This window comes from Macaca fascicularis, chromosome 16 (assembly GCF_037993035.2).
Source record: "Macaca fascicularis isolate 582-1 chromosome 16, T2T-MFA8v1.1".
In the NCBI taxonomy this organism is placed as follows: Eukaryota; Metazoa; Chordata; class Mammalia; order Primates; family Cercopithecidae; genus Macaca; species Macaca fascicularis.
The window spans coordinates 82,183,812-82,202,725 of NC_088390.1; the positions used below are offsets into that span (position 1 = coordinate 82,183,812).

Genomic DNA, 18,914 nt, shown 5'->3' on the forward strand with positions numbered 1-18,914 from the left:
CAAACTTTCGAGAAAGCAATTTTAATGCGGCAGAACGTTAAGCAGTCGCTAGATTCAAACAGGAATGCTTTGATGACTGCTGGCTCTCATGCTGTCTCGCTGACATCCAAATACTATGCTTTCGTGGCCATCATTGCACAAGAAAACTGGCTTCCTACTGAAGTTTTAAGAGTGAGTTCTACACCTGCGGGCTTCTATGCTATGGAACGGGAAGGGGGGAAAAGCTTCTTGATAGTTTGTCTTAACCCACACTGCAAATACGGCAATATTATGGCATCTTAATAAAGCAGAGAGCTGTTCACATGCTTTCTACAGTATCTTTGTAAATAAAAGGTTCCTTTGTCTACCAAGCAACACTTGAAATGAACTAAGCTCAAAACATTAGTATACAAGGACCTAGATAATGGGACATGTGAAAACTTAGCACATTCAATTTAGGTTTTGGACACTTAGTTGGATAAACAAGTTTATTTGTAAATTTAGTCAACATACATAATTGACCTAAAAACTTCAATAAGATAAATTTTAAAACCACTTGGAAGGCCATCTCTATAAAAATGATTTTCCCAGGACAGTAACCAGATGTAACCTAACCCAACACCATCTTAATTGGCAGAGGTTCAGTGGGCTGGAGCTTTATGCTCCTCCCCCACAGCAAGTTTTTATAATACAAATGCCACAAGAAAAAGAACTTCGGTACTGTTTCCTCTTAGCAGAGGAGAAAAACTCAACCTAGTTATGAGACCAACCACACAACACAATGAAAAGCTGCACTAACTAGTTCAGAATATTAGTTAATAGATGATGCTGGTGTGAATAACTTGTATTTTTTTCTAGAGCCCTTATAAATAAAATCCCCCAGTTAGTGTTTGCATTATCAGCTAGAGGGTTAGATAACATGTGGTAGAATGAGGACTTATGCAAGGTATAAATGCGCATAGCATTTTACTACTATGAGAACAAGTGCAGTCAGAAGAAAACCAACTGGACTCTAAATTACACACACCTTAATGACAAGACTCCCCACCACTTGTGAATGTAAAACATTTAATTTAAAAATGTTGACACTACAATATATAAAATAGCTATTATAAATGCACATAGTGTATTCTATAGCTGCCAGGTTTACTTTTTTTTTTTTTTTTTTTTAAAGGAAACTGTAAGTTACACTGTGGTTAAGACTTGTATCTTCACCCTTGAAAAAGCCCACATTCTATCACAGTGATGTATGGTCAGACTTAACAGCCCCAATTGTTAAACACTTGGATCAAGTCATAACCAGTTTTATTGCAAAAGGACCCTGTACACATTTATCAATTCTAGTACCTTAATAGCTACCCAACAAGTCATTAACATACAGAAACATGCATCATGAGAAGCAAGAAATATCACCCATCCCTTCTGCATATTAGCAACTTGTCACTCCTGAGCAACAGTGCTCACATCACTGAGGTCTGTGAACAGTCACTTTTCGCATTCATCCTGAGTGAAAGATGGAATGACTTAAGTACAAATGCAACATATTATAAACAATTTCTTACAAAAAAAGTCACAAATTAAACCAAAGTATTTTACAGAATTTACTACAAAACGCCATAAAAACTGCTTTCACTTAAGCTCTCTCTCCCCGTATCCGGCGAGCCAACTGGATGTCTTTGGGCATGATGGTGACTCTCTTAGCGTGGATGGCACACAGATTAGTATCTTCGAACAGACCCACCAGGTATGCTTCACTAGCCTCCTGTTGAGGACAAGAGCCACACTATTAATCCCCCTCGGGGAGCGGAAACCGCCCAGCCCTCCCCCGACTCCAGGCCTTTGTCTTACCTGCAGCGCACCAATGGCCGCGCTCTGAAACCTCAGGTCGGTTTTGAAATCCTGAGCGATCTCCCTCACCAACCTCTGGAAGGGCAGCTTCCGAATGAGCAGCTCGGTCGACTTCTGATAACGGCGAATCTCTCGAAGCGCCACGGTCCCGGGCCTGCAGCGAGCAGGGGAGGGGTGAGCAGACGCCGCCGCACAAAGCCGTCCACCGGCGGGCCACTGTTCCCCCGCCCGGCCTACCTGTAACGATGAGGCTTCTTCACCCCGCCGGTAGAGGGAGCGCTTTTCCTGGCGGCTTTTGTGGCCAGCTGTTTGCGGGGCGCTTTCCCACCGGTGGATTTACGAGCAGTCTGCTTGGTTCGGGCCATTTTCTTTCACCTAAGAAAGACGCCCCGAAGATAAGGCGGCCGCGCTCACCCGGGCCGCACCCCGGGGCTGCGGGGGAACAGGCCCTGGCCCCTCCGCCGGGCCTCCCGCCTCCCCGTGCCCCACCTCGCGGCGGCAGATGGCCGAGGGCCGCCAACCTCCTCCCCCTCCCCTAATGACTCAGGCTGCAAGGAGCGGCAGCCTCCCCCGGGAGGGGGAGTACAGGGAGGAGTCACTTCCCTTCCTTGACGGGCGGAGGCCCGACTGCCCGGAATCCGGCGTCGGGACCTCTGAATCACCGCCAGGAAAAGGCGGGGACGCGGTTCCGGAACAAAGCCCCAAGGGGAAACCTCCCGACCCCATACCCTACCCGACACCAGCGGCCCGAAGAGCCCCCGCCGCTCGGCTCCCAACGGCCGCGGCCCGCGGCGGCAACGGTTGGCAGAACCTGCAGCCGCGGGCAACCCCAGGAACGCCTACCCAACGCCGAAGTTTTAAGCCACTTCTCCGACCGCCGCGCCGCTTCCGCTGCCCGAGGAACAGCCGCAATCGCCGAGCTAAGAACGGACACAAGCCCAACGAACGACCAAACCGCTCTGCGCTCCAAGCCCCCTCGACGCCTCCGTTTTTATAGGCACGCTTCACGCTGCGTCTCTGCGTCATAGAACCCTTATTTGCATACACCAACGACTTTTTTTATTGGTGGGCGCTTTCGCCGACGCGCTGACATCCCCCGACACAAAGGCCGTGCTTCGGCACTGTTCCATGATTGGTGCATATCTAGGCCGCTGATTGGCTGTTAAAGTCGCCTAATGATTGGATGGATGCAAAGAGGAATGGACGAATCAGAGTTTAGCACTGAGCGGCCCTTCTGATTGGATAAAATGGAGCTATGTTTGGATCCTTCCCTTGGTTCCAAAGCTCTGCAATAGAAAGTCAATGCAAATGAATTGCACTGGTCTCTATCAGGATGAGCAGGAGTCTAAACTTTACAGGCATCAAGCGAATGCTATGCACGCAGAGAGGCTACTTTAACAAATTTTTTGTAAATATTTTCCGATGTAAAATAAAATGTGTTCCCTAGATTACCTTTCATAATATTTTGGTCGTTAAGTGCGTAGTGTGAGAATTAGAATTCAGTAAATCATGTTATATTATCAAGTATTTCAAATATCATGCACATACATTTTTAACCAGAAGCAGGTCCCTTGGTGGGGTGGGAAGGGGTAAATAACAGATACAAATAAACATGTTAATAAATTAGAGGAACTGTTTCGTATGTTTTTAAGGTGTCACAAAATATTTTGTTATTTCCAAATGATTAAACAAGAAGTAACTTAAGCAACATGTTACTTGAATTATGTACTTCAACTGAATGAAATGACTACAGCCAGAAAGGAAATAGTCCTACTATAGTATTTGCATGTCCATGAAGAATAAACGAAAGATAACTAAACTAAATATGTGCCCTTTTGTTTAATAGCATATCCTGGCAGGTATTACTTCTGAAGAAACATGACAAATGTGTAAATATGCTAATCCCTACCTTTGCCTAAGTAAATGTCTTGGGTAGACTGCAATAGTCAGTTCTTCAGTTGCCTCAAGTATATAAAATACCATAGCAGGCTTAAGGTTAAGACTAGCCAAGCAAAGCCCAGAAAATTGAAATACAGCCTTGGGCATTCTACTCCACTCTATAGTTCTGATGCTTGGTTCAACAAATATTCCAAACCACTAAAAGAAAAAGTAGCAGAAACAGGTATATATAGGTTTCAACTAATTTTTTTTTTCTTTTTCTTTTTCTTTTTTTTTTTTTTGAGACAGAGTCTCTCTGTCGCCCAGGCTGGAGTGCAGTGGCGCAATCTCGGCTCACTGCAAGCTCCACCTCCCGGGTTCACGCCATTCTCCTGCCTCAGCCTCCCAAGCAACTGGGACTACAGGCACTCGCCACCACGCCCAGCTAATTTTTTGTATTTTTAGTAGTGACGGGGTTTCACCGTTTTAGCCGGGATGGTCTCCATCTCCTGACCTTGTGATCCGCCTTCCTCGGCCTCCCAAAGTGCTGGGATTACAGGCTTCAGCCACCATGCCTGGCTGTGTTTCACGATTTTTCTAGGTTACACAGAATCATGTCATTTCCATGCCTCCGTGTGGAGGGACAGTCATTTTCTTTCCAGCTTTGCTAATTATTAGAAACTAAAGCCACTCGGAGAAAAAAGGTATGGATTTACATTTATTCATTTAAGTATGATTCGTAGAAATAGGAGGCCGAGTGCAGTGGCTCACGCCTGTAATCCCAGCACTTGGCAGGCTGAGGAGGGCGGATCATGAGGTCAGGAGTTCGAGACCAGCCTGACCGACATAGTGAAATCCCATCTTTACTAAAAATACAAAAATTAGCTGGGCGTTGTGGCATGCACCTGTAATCCCAGCTACTCAAGAGGCTGAGGCAGGAGAATCGCTTGCACCTGGGAGGCAGAGGTTGCAGTGAGCCGAGATTGCACCTCTGCACTCCAGCCTGGGCAATGGAGTGAGACTCCGTTTAAAAAAAAAAAAAAAAAAAGTCTGACTCTCTTACCTGGTAGTCACACAGGTATGTTTCACTTTTTCCAAATTGGTACAAGGGAGGAAAAGCAACACAGGAAATGAGGAAGAACCAAAAACCTCTATGCAATGAAAAAAATAGCAGAAAAAAAAGAAAACAAACAGAACCCAACAGCAAATGTGATGTAGCCTTGTAGGCTACTGTCCTAGTTCCTCTTCTGTTACCAACTTGCTGAGTAACTTTGTGCGGTTACTTAGCTTCTCTGGGTTTCGGTTTCCTCTTTTGCCAATTAAGCAGTTTGGATGAGATCATCTCCCAATTCTCCCAGTACACCCTTATTCTAAAGCTCATGGTATACATCCATTATTTAAAATCTGGTGCTGTGACCTCTATTTCCTCAGTCAGATCACACTTGAGTATTCTGAGGCTAACATAAACCAATTAAGTTGCGTTTAATCATAGGATTAAAGCAATATACTACAACTTGTATTTGTCCTTTTGTAATTTTTCATTTTCAAACGCCCCTAGTGGCTAAACGATTTAGCCTATTTAGGAAATACCAGTTTCTCAACTCTGTAATGTGGCTTCTGATGTGAGGGAACTTGGAGCTAAATAAAATATGTGTCACTCAAACGTTAACGATTTTCCATTAGCCCCACCACCCCTCACCCCTAAGGTTATTTGGAATGTGTTTCTTTAATGAGATAATCATTTGCTAATGTAATCCCATCTAAGAAAATATAAATCAAAACCAGTGGATTTAAAATAGATTCAATATGAAAAACAAAAGTTAAATGATAACTGTTAAAATATCTATGAGAACATTCTAAAACTCACAGAAAAAAATGCCTAGGTCTGGGGCATCTGGCTTATTTTACAAAGTAAAGAACTTTGCTTGACTGGTGGGAAGCAGAGATGGGAAAGATAATGTCCCAAGTAAAAAGGCTGACGTCCAGAGAAGAAAACTAGAGTGGATAAATACGGGCACGCCCTACTCAAACCCAGGCCTTTCCTCTGGACACTATGATGCTTCTCAACACTGACAAGTTGCCTGCAATTTGTCAATGTACCTCAGAGACTATTCTAGGCGGAGATTAAATTCGTCCTTGGCCCTTAATGTACTGGAAGCAAGTTGGTCAGGCCAGGTGTCAGGCTGAGAAGGCACACAAGTCGTGGAGTTCCAGGTGTCGAGGCTGGTAAAGGTAAATGAAGCGCCTCGGCAAAGGCGCGGGAACTCTCCTCCTTAGCAAAGCTTTCTCAATCCCTCTCAGGTTAGACCCGCCGCAAGGATGAAGGGGTTGCTGTCGGATTGCAGGTGCCTGCAGCACAGGGCCCAGAACTAAGAACCGACAATACAGATTCTTAAGCCCTGCTTGGAGGCACTGCTCTGAGCTGGCATTAGAACCGACCCAAGATGTACTAAGTATAAAGGCAAAGTAGTTATGACACCGTTGGCAGTGAAACTATACTTGGAACTCTTTCGCAGAAGTCGCTAGGGCCTCCCTAGCTCTGGGCCCCCTTCTCCTCCAGGCGCTCCAGTTTCATGGAGAGGCTTCCCTTTGAAACTGAAAACGCGCTGGTAAGAAGGATAAACGCGACCGGACTGCAATTCCCAGAAGCCGTCGCAGGCCCTCAGCATCCGGGACACTAGCAGCACGGATCCCTGGGTATTGTGGTCCCGCGCTTTGCCAGCAACCCTCTGCCGACGGTAAAATTCCAGTCGGACATAGAACCACAACTCCCAGCAACCCATGCTGCCGTGTGGGGGGTCTTCACGTTCTCGTGGCGCGGCGCAGGCGTACTGGGTCCTCGGCGCGGACCGCGCAGACTGAATAATAAAAGGGGAGCGGCGAAGAGGCAGGAAGACAAGACCATGTCGAAGGGCCCCGGGCCCGGCGGCTCCGCAGCTTCCTCGGCGCCCCCGGCCGCTACCGCTCAGGTGCTGCAGGCACAGCCCGAGAAACCGCAGCACTACACGTACGTAGAGCCCCCCCCCGCCGCGCGCGCACGCCTGACGTCAGCGGCCAGCGTGAGTCACGCGCGCAGGGAGAGCGCGAGGCGGCCTCTTCCTCCCCCCCTTCCTCCTCCGGCCCGGCCCAGACCGGTTCCAACCTGCTGGGGCCGGTCCCAACTGCCTCCAACTGCCACCAACCTCTGGTCGGGCTGTGGGGCGGGAAACTCGGTCCCGGCCGCTGAGTGGGGAAGGCGGGAGCTCGGGATGCAGAGTGCACTCTCCCTAGGCCAGGCCTTCGAGGCCTAACTGTTCCTCAGACCATAAAACCACAGTAGTAGGCTCCCTTGGGGGGCAGTGAGAAGTCCAAGACACAACCAAGACGAGTTCCGTGGGGCACAGCCCCAGAACCCACCTATGAATGATCATTACCGCGAAATCCTGTCAGGAGATTCCATGCAATTTGCACAGGAAGCCTTTTGTGTCCCTAAGGCTCGTAGGTTGTCCACGAGGGCCACCCTTGCTTGAATTCCCAGTCGACGTAGATAAACATGCAAAGATGGAAACGTGTCGGTGCGTGCCCATGACCGTTTCCCTCGCGGGCTGTGCGGAGCCTGAGTTTGGGAGCCCGAAGGTGATGGGTTCCGAGTATGTCTGCAGGCTCAGCAGAAATGTGGCATTAGAGGGACCCCCAAATACCGACACTACAGGGTCCAGCAAGATGGGAAAACCTCTTCCTGGAAGTCTGCATCTGTGTGCTTTTAGGTCGCTGTCTTCATTTCCTTCAAGTCACATTAAGCATTCCCTAGTTAGGTGATGTGGGAGAAAGATGAATAAGGGGCGGTTTCTCGTGTTAAGCAAAATGTTGCTTTCCATTTTCCCTGATGCTCTGAATGCCTCTCTTCCCCATGGGCAGAATTCTGAGCGATGTGCATCTTTAAAAGGATCCCCAGCTGCGAGAGGTTTTGGAACCTGGGGGGTTGAACAGCTCTTAAGTTGTTCAGTGAACGAAGAACAGAATCATCTGTTGGAGTAGAAAGAACTCAAACCAGACAGGAGGAACTCTTGCTATGTAGAAGACCTTGGGAAACTGTTCTGGGGTTGGGGAACATTGGTTATAGGAAGTGTATGGTTTCTTTGTGGGATTCTATGTTGTTGGCTGGAATCATTTAAGCTTCTTGACTACAGTCTGACTCAGGTTAACCATTCCTTTTCTGATGTGGACATTGCTTTCCTGGTCCTTTCTTACTGGAGATCTTTCGCAGTCTTTCCATTGATTTTGGTGAGATGTTTTTAGCTCAAAGACTACTGATTAGTTGAATGGTGTAGTCTTGATTTTCGAAGGTGGAAACTTCACGTAATTGGAACTTCTTTATATTCTCTGGTTGCTCAGATCACTGTTTTTAGTAAAATAAACACATTTTGAGTCATGAGAGTCTTGGTTTCAGCAACTTGTGTTTCTGTGTTGTGTTGTCATTGAGCATACTATGAAATCTGTATTAGAAAGACTTTCTTATTTTGGAATTGACAGGTGAAACTAGTGAACAGCTGAGTAAATGTCAGTGTCTGAGTCTTTGTCTTCTTGATGCTCATTTGTTTAAAACCTGTCTTTCAGGCCGGGTGTGGTAGCTCACACCTGTAATCCCAGCATTTTGGGAGGCCGAGGCGGATCACCGGAGGTCAGGAGTTCGAGACCAGCCTGCCCAATATGGCGAAACCCCATCTCTACTAAAAATACAAAAAATTAGCTGGGTGTGCTGGTGGGCACCTGTAATCCCAGCTACTCAGGAGGCTGAGGCAGGAGAATCGCTTGAACCCGGGAGGTGGAGGTGGCAGTGAGCCGAGATCGCACCACTGCACTCCAGCCTAGGTGACAAGAGTGAAACTCCGTCTCAAAAAACAAAAACAAAAAACCCTGCCTTTCCATTCCTTGTGGGTAAGTACAGAGTAATGGGACCTGGCTCTTGAGGTGTCTTAGGAAATCAGCAGGAGTAGGTAAAATAGCCAAGCTTGATGGGAGGTTGTAGGTGTTCTTATCTCCTTGTCTGTTCGTATGTATGTGTTTTATATTTTTATTTCCAAAAATCAGAGATAGAAATCAGTGGTCTTTCTTGCTAGACTTACCAGCATTCAGAAGCTGTGATGACTTGGCATACTTCATCCCCTAGTCGTCCTAGGGCTGAGGTGCAGGGAGCATGAGGACACATATGATGGAACCAGCACACTTGCTGGCTCTGATTTTTCCTTTTTTTTTTTTTTAAGATAGGGTCTCTGTCATCCAGGCTGTAGTGCAGTGTCACGATCTCAGCTCACTGTAGCCTCAACCTCCCTGGTTCAAGTGATCCTCCCACCTCAGCCTTCTGAGTAGCTGGGACTACAGGCACACCTGGATACGTTGTTTTGGTATTTTTTGTAGAGACGTGGTTTTGCCATGTTGCCCAGGCTGGTCTCAGACTCCTGTGATCAAGCAGGCACAAGCAATCTACTGTTGGGCCTTGGCCTCCCAAAGTGCTGGGAGGCCACCACACCCAGCCTTTTTTTTTCTTTTTCTCTTAAAAGAGACATGGGCAGGGTGCTGTTGCTCATGCTTGTAATCCCAGCACTTTGGGAACCTGAGGTGGGTGGATCACTTGAGGTCAGGAGTTTGAGACCAACCTGGCCAACATGGAAACCCCGTCTCTACTAAAAATACGAAAAATTAGGTGGGCCTGGTGGCACACACCTGTAGTCCCAGCTACTCGGGAGGCTGAGACAGGAGAATCGCTTGAACCCAGGAGGCGGAGGTTGCAGTGAGCCGAGATAGTGCCACTGCACTCCAACCTGGGCGACAGAGTAAGACTCCGTCCAAAAAAAAAAAAAAACGAGAGATGTGATCTCACTATGTTACCTAGGCTGGACTTGAACTCCTGGGCTCAAGCAGTCCTGCCTTAGCCTCCTGAGTAGCTGGGACTACAGGCACATACCTCTTTACCTGCTTCCCCCTGCCCCCATAAGGTGAATTCATTTATTGCCCTTGGGAGTTAGGGGATGGGAGCAGTTTGATTTTGAGCTGCTTGGGAGGTAAACAGTGGGTACACATGGACATACAGAGTGGAATAATAATTGATCATTGATAATAATTTTTTTTTTTTTTTTTTTTTTTTTGAGACGGAGTCTAGCTCTGTTGCCCAGGCTGGAGTGCAATGGCCGGATCTCAGCTCACTGCAAGCCCCGCCTCCCGGGTTCACGCCATTCTCCTGCCTCAGCCTCCCGAGTAGCTGGGAGTACGGGCGCCCGCCACCTCGCCCGGCTAATTTTTTTTTGTATTTTAGTAGAGACGGGGTTTCACCGTGTTAGCCAGGATGGTCTCGATCTCCTGAACTCGTGATCCGCCCGTCTCGGCCTCCCAAAGTGCTGGGATTACAGGCTTGAGCCACCGCGCCCGGCCTCATTGATAATAATTGATCCCATTTTGAATACAGGGATAGACTCCTTTTGAATATTTGTGTTTTTGCCTGTCAGGTTTGTTTTGTTTTTTTTGGAGACGAAGTCTCACTCTGTTGCCCAAGCTGGAGTGCAGTGGCGTGATCTCAGCTCACTGCAGCCTCCACCTCCCGGGTTCAAGCGATTCTCCTGCTTCAGTCTCCTGAGTAGCTGGGACTGCAGGCATATGCCACCATGGCTGGCTAATTTTTGTATTTTTAGTAGAGATGGTTTCATTATGTTGGCCCGGCTGGTCTTGAACTCCTGACCTTGTGATCTGCCCGGCTTGGCCTCCCAAACTGCTGGGATTACAGGCGTGAGCCACTGTGCCCGTCTGCCTGTCAAATTTTTTACCGTTTTAAACTTTTATTTATTTATTTGTATTTTTAGTAGAGATGGGGTTTCACCATGTTGGTCAGGCTGGTCTTGAACTCCTGACCTCGTGATCTGCCCGCCTCAGCCTCTCAAAGTGCTGGGATTGCAGGTGTGAGCCCCTGCGCCCAGCCACTTTTATTTTTGCTTTTTATTTATTTTTGTCGCCCAGGTTGGTTGGACAGAGCAAGAGACAGGATCTTGCTCTGTCACCCAGGCTGGTGTACAGTGGCATGGGAAGGCCGAGTCTGAGAAGGTGTGAGCCACTTCACCTGGCCTTTCTTATATGTAAATTAATTTTGTATAGTTTTATACCTGATGTTATTTGAAATTATGTAACATGCAGTAGTCTTTGCAATAATCCAGAGACACTTGTGTGATAATTGAGTCTCATTTACCATAACGGCAATCTTGGCAAACACAAGTTGAATACACCAAGCAAAAAATTACTTTCCCATTCGTTTCCCATTCTTGCCCCTTCAATCTTGTGCTGAAATTGCAGTTCTCAGTTTGAGCCCTCCTTTTCCTAAACCAAGAGGATTATTCATAACATAGTCTGAAGGATAATTTTGTTCTTTTTTTTTTTTTTTTCTAAACTCTTGAATAATCTTGCTTTAAGGGAAACTTTGGAATAATCCTTTCAGCAAATTGGTGTAGCAGGCACTTGTGCTGGACTTGAGGAATCCAGTCCTTTTAGAAAACAGTTATGTCAGAAGTTCCTCTATTGTACAGCTCCAAGTATTTGCTTAGCACTTAGTAAAACGATCATGTATATGTATTATTATTCTTCCAAGACAAAAACCATGTGACCTCTTTTTTTTTTTTTCCCTGAGACCAAGTCTGGAGTGCAGTGGCACGATCCCAGCTCACTGCAAGGTCTGCCTCCTGGGTTCACGCCATTCTCTCCTGCCTCAGCCTCCTGAATAGCTGGGACTACAGGCACCTGCCACCACACCCGGCTAATTTTTTGTATTTTTAGTAGAGATGGGGTTTCACTGTGTTAGCCAGGATGGTCTTGATCTCCTTACCTCGTGATCTGCCCACCTCAGCCTCCCAAAGTGCTGAGATTACAGGCATGAACCACTGTGCCCAGCCTGTGACCTCCTTTTACTAGACAGTTTGTCTTTTCTTTTTTTTTTTTTTTTAATTTATTTTTATTTATTTATTTATGTATTTATTTATTTTTCTGAGATGGAGTCTCGCTCCGTTGCCCAGGCTGGAGTGCAGTGGCGCGATCTCGGCTCACTGCAAGCTCCGCCTCCCGGGTTCACGCCATTCTCCTGCCTCAGCCCTCCGAGTAGCTGGGACTACAGGTGCTCTCCACCACGCCCGGCTAATTTTTTGTATTTTTAGTAGAGATGGGGGTTCACAGTGTTAGCCAGGATGGTCTCGATCTCTTGACCTCGTGATCCGCCCACCCAGGCCTCCCAAAGTGCTGGGATTACAGGCGTGAGCCACCGTGCCCAGCCGACAGTTTGTCTTTTCATTTGACAAAGAATGAATTTAATTCAGCTTTATTTATAATAACATACTGTCTTGTATATTGGAAGAGTTTATAAAAACATTTAAGAATGAGAACTTTTGTAGCAATCATCTCAAAATGTATCTGCAAGTTTAGCTACCTTTTGGCTTTTTGCTGTATTAACAGTTATACTATTGAAAGTGTATAGCTGAGCATGGCATAGTAGCTCACATCTGTAATCCCAGCACTTTGGGAGCCGAGGCAGGCAGATCACGAGGTCAGGAGTTCGAGACCAGCCTGGCCAACATGGTAAAACCCCCGTCTCTACTAAAAATACAAAAAATAGCTGGGTGTGGTGGCGGGCACCTATAATCCCAGCTACTGAGGAGGCTGAGGCAGGAGAATCATTTGAGCCTGGGAGGCAGAGGTTGCAGTGAGCCGAGGTCACGCCATTGCATTCCAGCCTGGGTGACAGGACTAGACTCCATCTCAAACAAAAACATAAAAAGAAAATACAAAAATTAGCTGGGTGTGGTGGTGCGTGCTGAGGCAGGAGAATTGCTTAAACCCGGGAGGCGGGGGTCGCATTGAGCTGAGATCGCGCCACTGCCCTCCAGCCTGGGCAACAGAGCCAGGCTCCATCTCAAAAAAAAAAAATATATATATATATATTCTTGAAAGGTCACAGAAAAACTACCATCTTAAATATCCAGCTGGGTGTGGTAGCTATAATCTCAACTTGGGAAACTGAGGCGGGAGGATCACTTGAGCCCAGGAGTTCCAGACCAGCATCGGCAACATAGCAAGACCTCCTCTCTACTAAAAATTAAAAAAACGAGCCAGGTGTGGTGGTGTGCGCCTGTGGTCCTGGATACTCAGGAGGCCGAGGTGGGAGGATCCCTGAGCCCAGGAGATTGAGGCTACAGTGAGCCAAGATTATGTTACTGCACTCCAGCCTGGGTGACAAGACCGTATCTGAAAAATAAATAAATAATTGGCTGGGCGTGGTGGCTCACGCCTGTAATGTCAACACTTTGGGAGGCCAAGGTGAATGGATCACTTGAGGTCAGGAGTTCGGGACCAACTTGGCCATCATGGCAATTTTTAGTATCTCTACTAAAAATGCAAAAATTAGCCGGGCATGGTGGTGCATGCCTGTAATCCCAGCTACTCGGGAGGCTGAGACAGGAGAATCACTTGAACCCAGGAGGCAGAGGTTGCACTGAGCCGAGATCACGCTCCTACACTCCAGCCTGGGCAACAGAGCGAGACTCTGGCTTGAAAAAAATAATAAAATAAAAATAAAGAAATAAATATTAAACTCTCCGAGTTTCTGACCTCATTGTTTTCACCCCATGAGAGGAAGTATACCTCAGAGACCAATCACTTCAACTGCAGTGACTGCAGTCGATTCTCAGACTTCTTAATGCCCTCATGTTAAAGGAAAATGAAATTCTAGTTTAGTGAAGGTTTGCAGGAGTTTTCTGGCCACTTGGTGATTTCTTATAGGTAGACAGAGAATAAATACTTTATAGCCTCGTCTATCTAGGCATCATTTCAATTTAGGACTGGTTTCCTGGGCATTGAATTAAACAAAGATAATGTAGCAATACTTCCATAGATCTATTTTCAGTTTATGTATTATATAAATGTCATTAACTTCACTTGATTGCATCTGATTGTATTTTGGAAAATCCTGGACATGAATATGTATTTAAGTCATTATTGCAAATTACAATAAAATCGTACAAGAGTTAGTAGAGTACTACTTGTTGCACAACAGAAGTCATTGGAAGCGTTACTAAGCAACCTCAGCGAGAACGAGTTACATTACCAAGAAACACTTCTGGATCTTATTTACTTGTTTATCAAGTAGAACTGATTTTTTGCAGGACAGAAATTAGGAGCTCATTGTAGCCTTCATTTAATCCCACAAAATCCCCATTAACAAGTGTTAAGTGCCCTTGCTAAGGGTAGATTCTTAAGCTTAACACCTAGTTGATATTTGCTGTTATCTAAATTATTAAAGTCAAGATTTGCTTAATGGTTAAGTTTTTTTGTTTTAATCCAGCTATGTTAGATACTAAAGAAGGCTTCCCCACAACCCATATGCATCTGCTTTGACTGGTGGTTTCTATCATCCTACAAAGACTGTGACTTATTGGTGAGGGCAGCTGGACAACTCTGAGAGCAACTTAGAGAAATCCATCTTGGGCACACTCTGTAAAGGAGCTCCTTCTCTGCAAATAGCACCCCAGATAAGTGCACAAAAGCAAGATACCCTCGTGGACCTACACGTCCTCCCGCTTTTCAACACCCTGATGCCTGCAGGTGAGGTCTCTTTCCTGTGTGTCGTAGAAGCCATGAGCACGCTTAGGTAACTAGAGCCCTGCCACAGCCTGAGCAGCACAGCACACATCTGCAGGCTTTCCTGCCAGACCTTTGCCTAAAGGTAATTTTTCTCATTAGGAGAGACTCCAGGTCAAGAGTGATGACAGTAAGGTTGCATTTAAAGCTGCATTACATTAAATAGTGGACTGGTCTAGTGATTATTTTCCCACACTGGGCAATATTTGCTTAATGATTAAGTTTTTTGTTTTTGTTTTTGTTTTTTTTTAATCCAGCTATGGTTGATACTAAAGGAGGTTTTCCCACTATCCGTATGCATCTTCTATGTTTTGAAATTGCAACTATGGACAGTTATGGCTAATCCTAGTAGATTGTCTTCCCTTCTTTTAACATCTTGGATGAATTTGGGTCACACTAATTGTTATGTGAAGATGGATGTTGAATGTAAGTTTCTCTGCCATTCTTAGCCAATCTATAAAAATTACATTAGCCTAATTGCTAACAATGCCGAGAATTTAGGTGTAGTATCCCTCTGGACAGCAGAGCTTCTGTTTTCTTACTGTATGGATACTCTATAGATTCACCCCAGCCAGTCATGTTAAAATACCTGCATAGGCAACAGAGATATCTGTGGAGAAAGTGCATGGGGTAATAGGTACAGGGTGATTTTGGGGGTGATGGAAATGTTCTGGAATTAGATATGGTGAAGGTTACATAACACGGGTGAAAACACTAAAAACCACTGAAATGTACACTTACAAGTGGTGAGTTTGTGTGCTCTCTGAATTATATATCAGATTTTTAAAAAGTTAATTAAAAAATCAGTGTATATGAGTCCCTCCTACAATAGAGAGGGCTTCAGGTGCATGGCCTATTGCCAAGGCTCAGCAGCAATAGTGTGGGAAAGTCTGTGGTTTGCACAAAGCTCCTTGGTGCCCTTTTCCCAGCTTTCTCAGTGGCTTAGGCCCTGTGTATCTATTGTAGTTGAATGCCCCCATGTTATAAGTCTGTGGAGATGTTTTGAGATAAGAGATATGTATTCAGAAAACAAGTTTGAGACTCCTAGGTGTTGGTAATTATACTTTACCTCGTCTCCAACTTGATAGCCATTCCAGGGAACAAGCAGATTTTTACCAATGCCTTCATAAAATGAATCACGTCTACTTCCTGGGGTGGGTGGGAGGTGGAAGAGAAGTTTGCTTTTACTAAAATGTAATAGAGTCCATTCTTCCGGTATTGTGAATGTTTTAAGGTTTACCTGGGCATTTAAGGACAGGCCATGTGTTTTAGGGATTTAAAATGATGTCAGTGGCTATACTATATTAGTTCAAGTAATCACAACAAACTTTTTATTATTTCTCTATAAAATCCCTCAACTTTCACCCCTTTTTTCTTTGCCAGTGTGTAGAATTTGACAGCAGTATCAAGAGCTGAGGAGAAGGAGAAGATGGAAAGGAGTCTAGCAACTTAAAAATCTCACAGCATTCTCTGTGAGGTGACCTTTTTTCCTGTTGGTGGCTCAATTTCTTTAGGACATAAAGAAGATACTGAGGCCTGTGACAGCCTGTGACAGTATCATCAAGTTGTATCTGAACTTATTGAACTGTTTCCTCCCCTTTCTTATTCTTTATTCACAGTTTACTTTTCATGTGCATAAGTTGACTCATTTGTTTCCTGTTAGCATTTGAAACACCATATAGCCACCATAAGTCCTGACAAAATGACTTCTAATGAGGAGGGGGAAGGTCCATGTCCCACCTTCCTATGAAATTTTGGCCTATTCCCAAATCTACCCCCACATAAGAGAAGTAGTTATGTTCTGTAAAGAAGAGGTTGATAAAAACCTTTAGCATGGTGTTTTGTGACTTAGAAGTTTTAAGTAGTCGTTGTTATATCTAAGCATTTATTTATTTTGGTAAGAACATTACCATATGTTTCTGATGTCACTTCTACTGTTAAGAGGTGCCAGGCATCTGGCGGCCTGCCACTTCAGGATTTGTGTGAATCGGACTATCTAAATATAGTATAAATTAGAGACCAGTACTTGTATTTCCTGATTAAAAACAAACTAACCTCTGTTTCACTATTGAAGTAAGAGTACTTTACAATGAACACAAAAAATGTATATTAAATATCCAGTAGAGCATGCTAAAGTGAACATTTCTGTTTTTATTTCAGCAACTTATTTTATGGTATTGTAGTTATGGCCTGTGCGAAACTCTCCGACATGTTCTAAACAGCTTTCAGAGAGTCACTGAGGCTTATTTGCTACTACTCTTGTTTTTCCTTTAGCTCAGTTAAGAAATGCTTAGTTAGCGGGGCATGGTGGCTCACGCCTGTAATCCCAGCATTTTGGGAGGCTGAGGTGGGTGGATCACCTGAGGTCAGGAGTTCAGGACCAGACTGGCCAACATAGTGAAACCCTGTCTCTACTAAAAATACAAAAAACTAGCTGGGCGTGGTGACAGGCACCTGTAATCCCAGCTACTAGGGAGACTGAGGCAGGAGAACCACTAGGACCCAGGAGGCGGGGGTTGTAGTGAGCCGAGATCACGCCATTGCACTCCAACCTGGGCAACAAGAGCGAAACTCTGTCTCAAAAAAAAAAAAAAAGAAAGAAAAAAAAGAAAAGAAAAGAAATTAAGCATTTCTTAACAGTCAGCATGGTAGTTAGGAGTACTGACTCCAGGGTCACACCACCTGGATTTGAGGCCCAGCTCTGTCAGTTACTAGCTGTGAGATCTTGGGCAAGTGACTTACCTCTTTGTGTATCAGTTTCCTGAGAATAGGAATATTCCCTGTCTCATGGGGTTGTTATAAGGGTGAAATAAATGAGTTCATATATGTAAAGTGCTTAAAACAGTGCTTGACACTTAGCACAGTGTAGGTACTGTTCACCATTATTTGAACTGGGCTGTGTCACTGCTTTCAGTTGCATTGCTCCTTGCTTCAACAGCCCTGATTGAATGCCTTCTTTAGTTGCATCCACACTAAAATAGATTCTTCAGTTCCTAGGGCATGCACGGGGCAGCAGCATCTTCAGAGAACAGTTCTCTCTTCCACATCCACTTGAATTCTTATTTCATTCTCCAGTCTTTGTAGCGCCTCCATCATACTGCTTGTATCTTATATGATGGATGTATGTTCTAAACTGACCCACTCAGTTTAGGGCCAAATACTTTGTTGTACAGAAAACTGTACAAGCCGGGCACGGTGGCTCACGCCTGTAATCCCAGCACTTTGGGAGGCCGAGGCGGGCGGATCACAAGGTCAGGAGATCGAGACCACGGTGAAACCCCGTCTCTACTAAAAATACAAAAAATTAGCCGGGCGCGGTTGTGGGCGCCTGTAGTCCCAGCTACTCGGGAGGCTGAGGCAGGAGAATGGCGTGAACCAGGGAGGCGGAGCTTGCAGTGAGCCGAGATCGCGCCACTGCACTCCAGCCTGGGCGACAGAGCGAGACTCCGTCTCAAAAAAAAAAAAAAAAAAAAAAGAAAACTGTACAAAGAACATGTTAGTTTAAACATATTACTAAAGTCATAAAACTGGAGGTTTTCCAGGCTAGCTTTTTCAGGCTAACTATGTACAGAAAAACTTTGTGGGTTTTTTGTTTTGTTTTATTTATTTATTTATTTATTTTTATTTTTTTTTTTTTTTGAGACGGAGTCTCGCTCTGCCACCCAGGCTGGAGTGCAGTGGCCGGATCTCAGCTCACTGCAAGCTCCGCCTCCCGGGTTCACGCCATTCTCCTGCCTCAGCCTCCCAAGTAGCTGGGACTACAGGCGCCCGCCACCTCGCCCGGCTAGTTTTTTGTATTTTTTAGTAGAGACAGGGTTTCACCGTGTCAGCCAGGATGGTCTCGATCTCCTGACCTCGTGATCCGCCCGTCTCGGCCTCCCAAAGTGCTGGGATTACAGGCTTGAGCCACCGCGCCCGGCCAGTTTTTGAGATAGGGTCTTGCTCTATTGCCTGGGCTGGAGTACAGTGGCATGATCTCAGCTCACTGCAACCTCCGCCTCCTGGGCTCAAGCGATTGTAGTGTGTCAGCCTCCTGAGTAGCTGGGATTACAGGTACATGCCACCACACCCAGCTAATTTTTGTATTTTTAGTAGAGATGGGGTTTCACCTTGTTGGCCAGGCTGGTCTCACACTCCTGGCCTCAAGCGATCTGCCCGTCTTGGCCTCTCAAAGTGCCGAGATTACAGGTGTGAGACACCATGCCCGGCCAGAAAAACTTTGAATAAAGTCAAGGTATTATATGATTTGGGGGAGAATGAACGGGGCTTTTTTGTACTCTTGAATATTCTCTAAAATCAGTGATGTGGGCCGGGCGCGGTGGCTCAAGCCTGTAATCCCAGCACTTTGGGAGGCCGAGACGGGCGGATCACGAGGTCAGGAGATCGAGACCATCCTGGCTAACACGGTGAAACCCTGTCTCTACTAAAAAAAAAAATACAAAAAACTAGCCGGGCGAGGTGGCGGGCGCCTGTAGTCCCAGCTCCTCCGGAGGCTGAGGCAGGAGAATGGCGTAAACCCGGGAGGCGGAGCTTGCAGTGAGCTGAGATCTGGCCACTGCACTCCA

At 45.8% G+C, this 18,914-nt stretch overlaps 2 protein-coding genes and 1 long non-coding RNA gene across 12 annotated transcripts in view; 2 read left to right on the forward strand and 1 right to left on the reverse strand.

Moving 5' to 3' along the window:
- Nucleotides 1–453: 453 nt before the first annotated feature.
- On the reverse strand, nucleotides 454–2,795 carry H3-3B (H3.3 histone B). 2 transcript variants are annotated; one of them, XM_005584981.4, is made up of 4 exons: nucleotides 2,671–2,795; nucleotides 2,065–2,202; nucleotides 1,828–1,981; nucleotides 454–1,741 (listed from the first exon to the last, which is right to left on the reverse strand). In XM_005584981.4, exons 2-4 carry the CDS (start codon nucleotides 2,190–2,192, stop codon nucleotides 1,613–1,615), a joined length of 411 nt encoding a protein of 136 aa, XP_005585038.1. In that variant the 5' UTR covers nucleotides 2,193–2,202; nucleotides 2,671–2,795; the 3' UTR covers nucleotides 454–1,612. The 2 variants fall into 2 exon arrangements, with proteins under 2 accessions (XP_005585038.1, XP_045232604.1); XM_045376669.2 differs by having other exon boundaries at nucleotides 2,561–2,795.
- Nucleotides 2,796–6,560: 3,765 nt separating this feature from the next.
- Nucleotides 6,561–18,914, forward strand: part of UNK (unk zinc finger) — a 43,278-nt gene continuing 30,924 nt past the window's right edge. For all 9 annotated transcript variants that reach the window (XM_074020545.1, XM_005584986.5, XM_045376668.3 and 6 more), the window contains exon 1: nucleotides 6,561–6,712. Coding sequence is in view for 7 of the 9 variants with exons in the window: in XM_005584986.5 (XP_005585043.2) it covers nucleotides 6,609–6,712 (104 nt within the window). In the remaining 2 variants the exon portion in view is untranslated. The remainder of the gene's footprint in view (nucleotides 6,713–18,914) is intronic.
- Nucleotides 14,054–16,484, forward strand: LOC141408857 (uncharacterized). The gene is made up of 3 exons (XR_012426173.1): nucleotides 14,054–14,313; nucleotides 14,607–14,775; nucleotides 15,733–16,484. It is a non-coding gene; the product is annotated as an uncharacterized lncRNA (long non-coding RNA).

Excerpts from the sequence above, each read along its gene's own strand:
- H3-3B (XM_005584981.4), bottom strand. The coding sequence starts at position 2,192 with ATGGCCCGAACCAAGCAGACTGCTCGTAAATCCACCGGTGGGAAAGCG. Across the intron at positions 1,982-2,064 it reads AAGAAGCCTCATCGTTACAG|GCCCGGGACCGTGGCGCTTC; the intron begins GTAGGCCGGGCG and ends TGCTCGCTGCAG. Across the intron at positions 1,742-1,827 it reads CGGCCATTGGTGCGCTGCAG|GAGGCTAGTGAAGCATACCT; the intron begins GTAAGACAAAGG and ends TGTCCTCAACAG.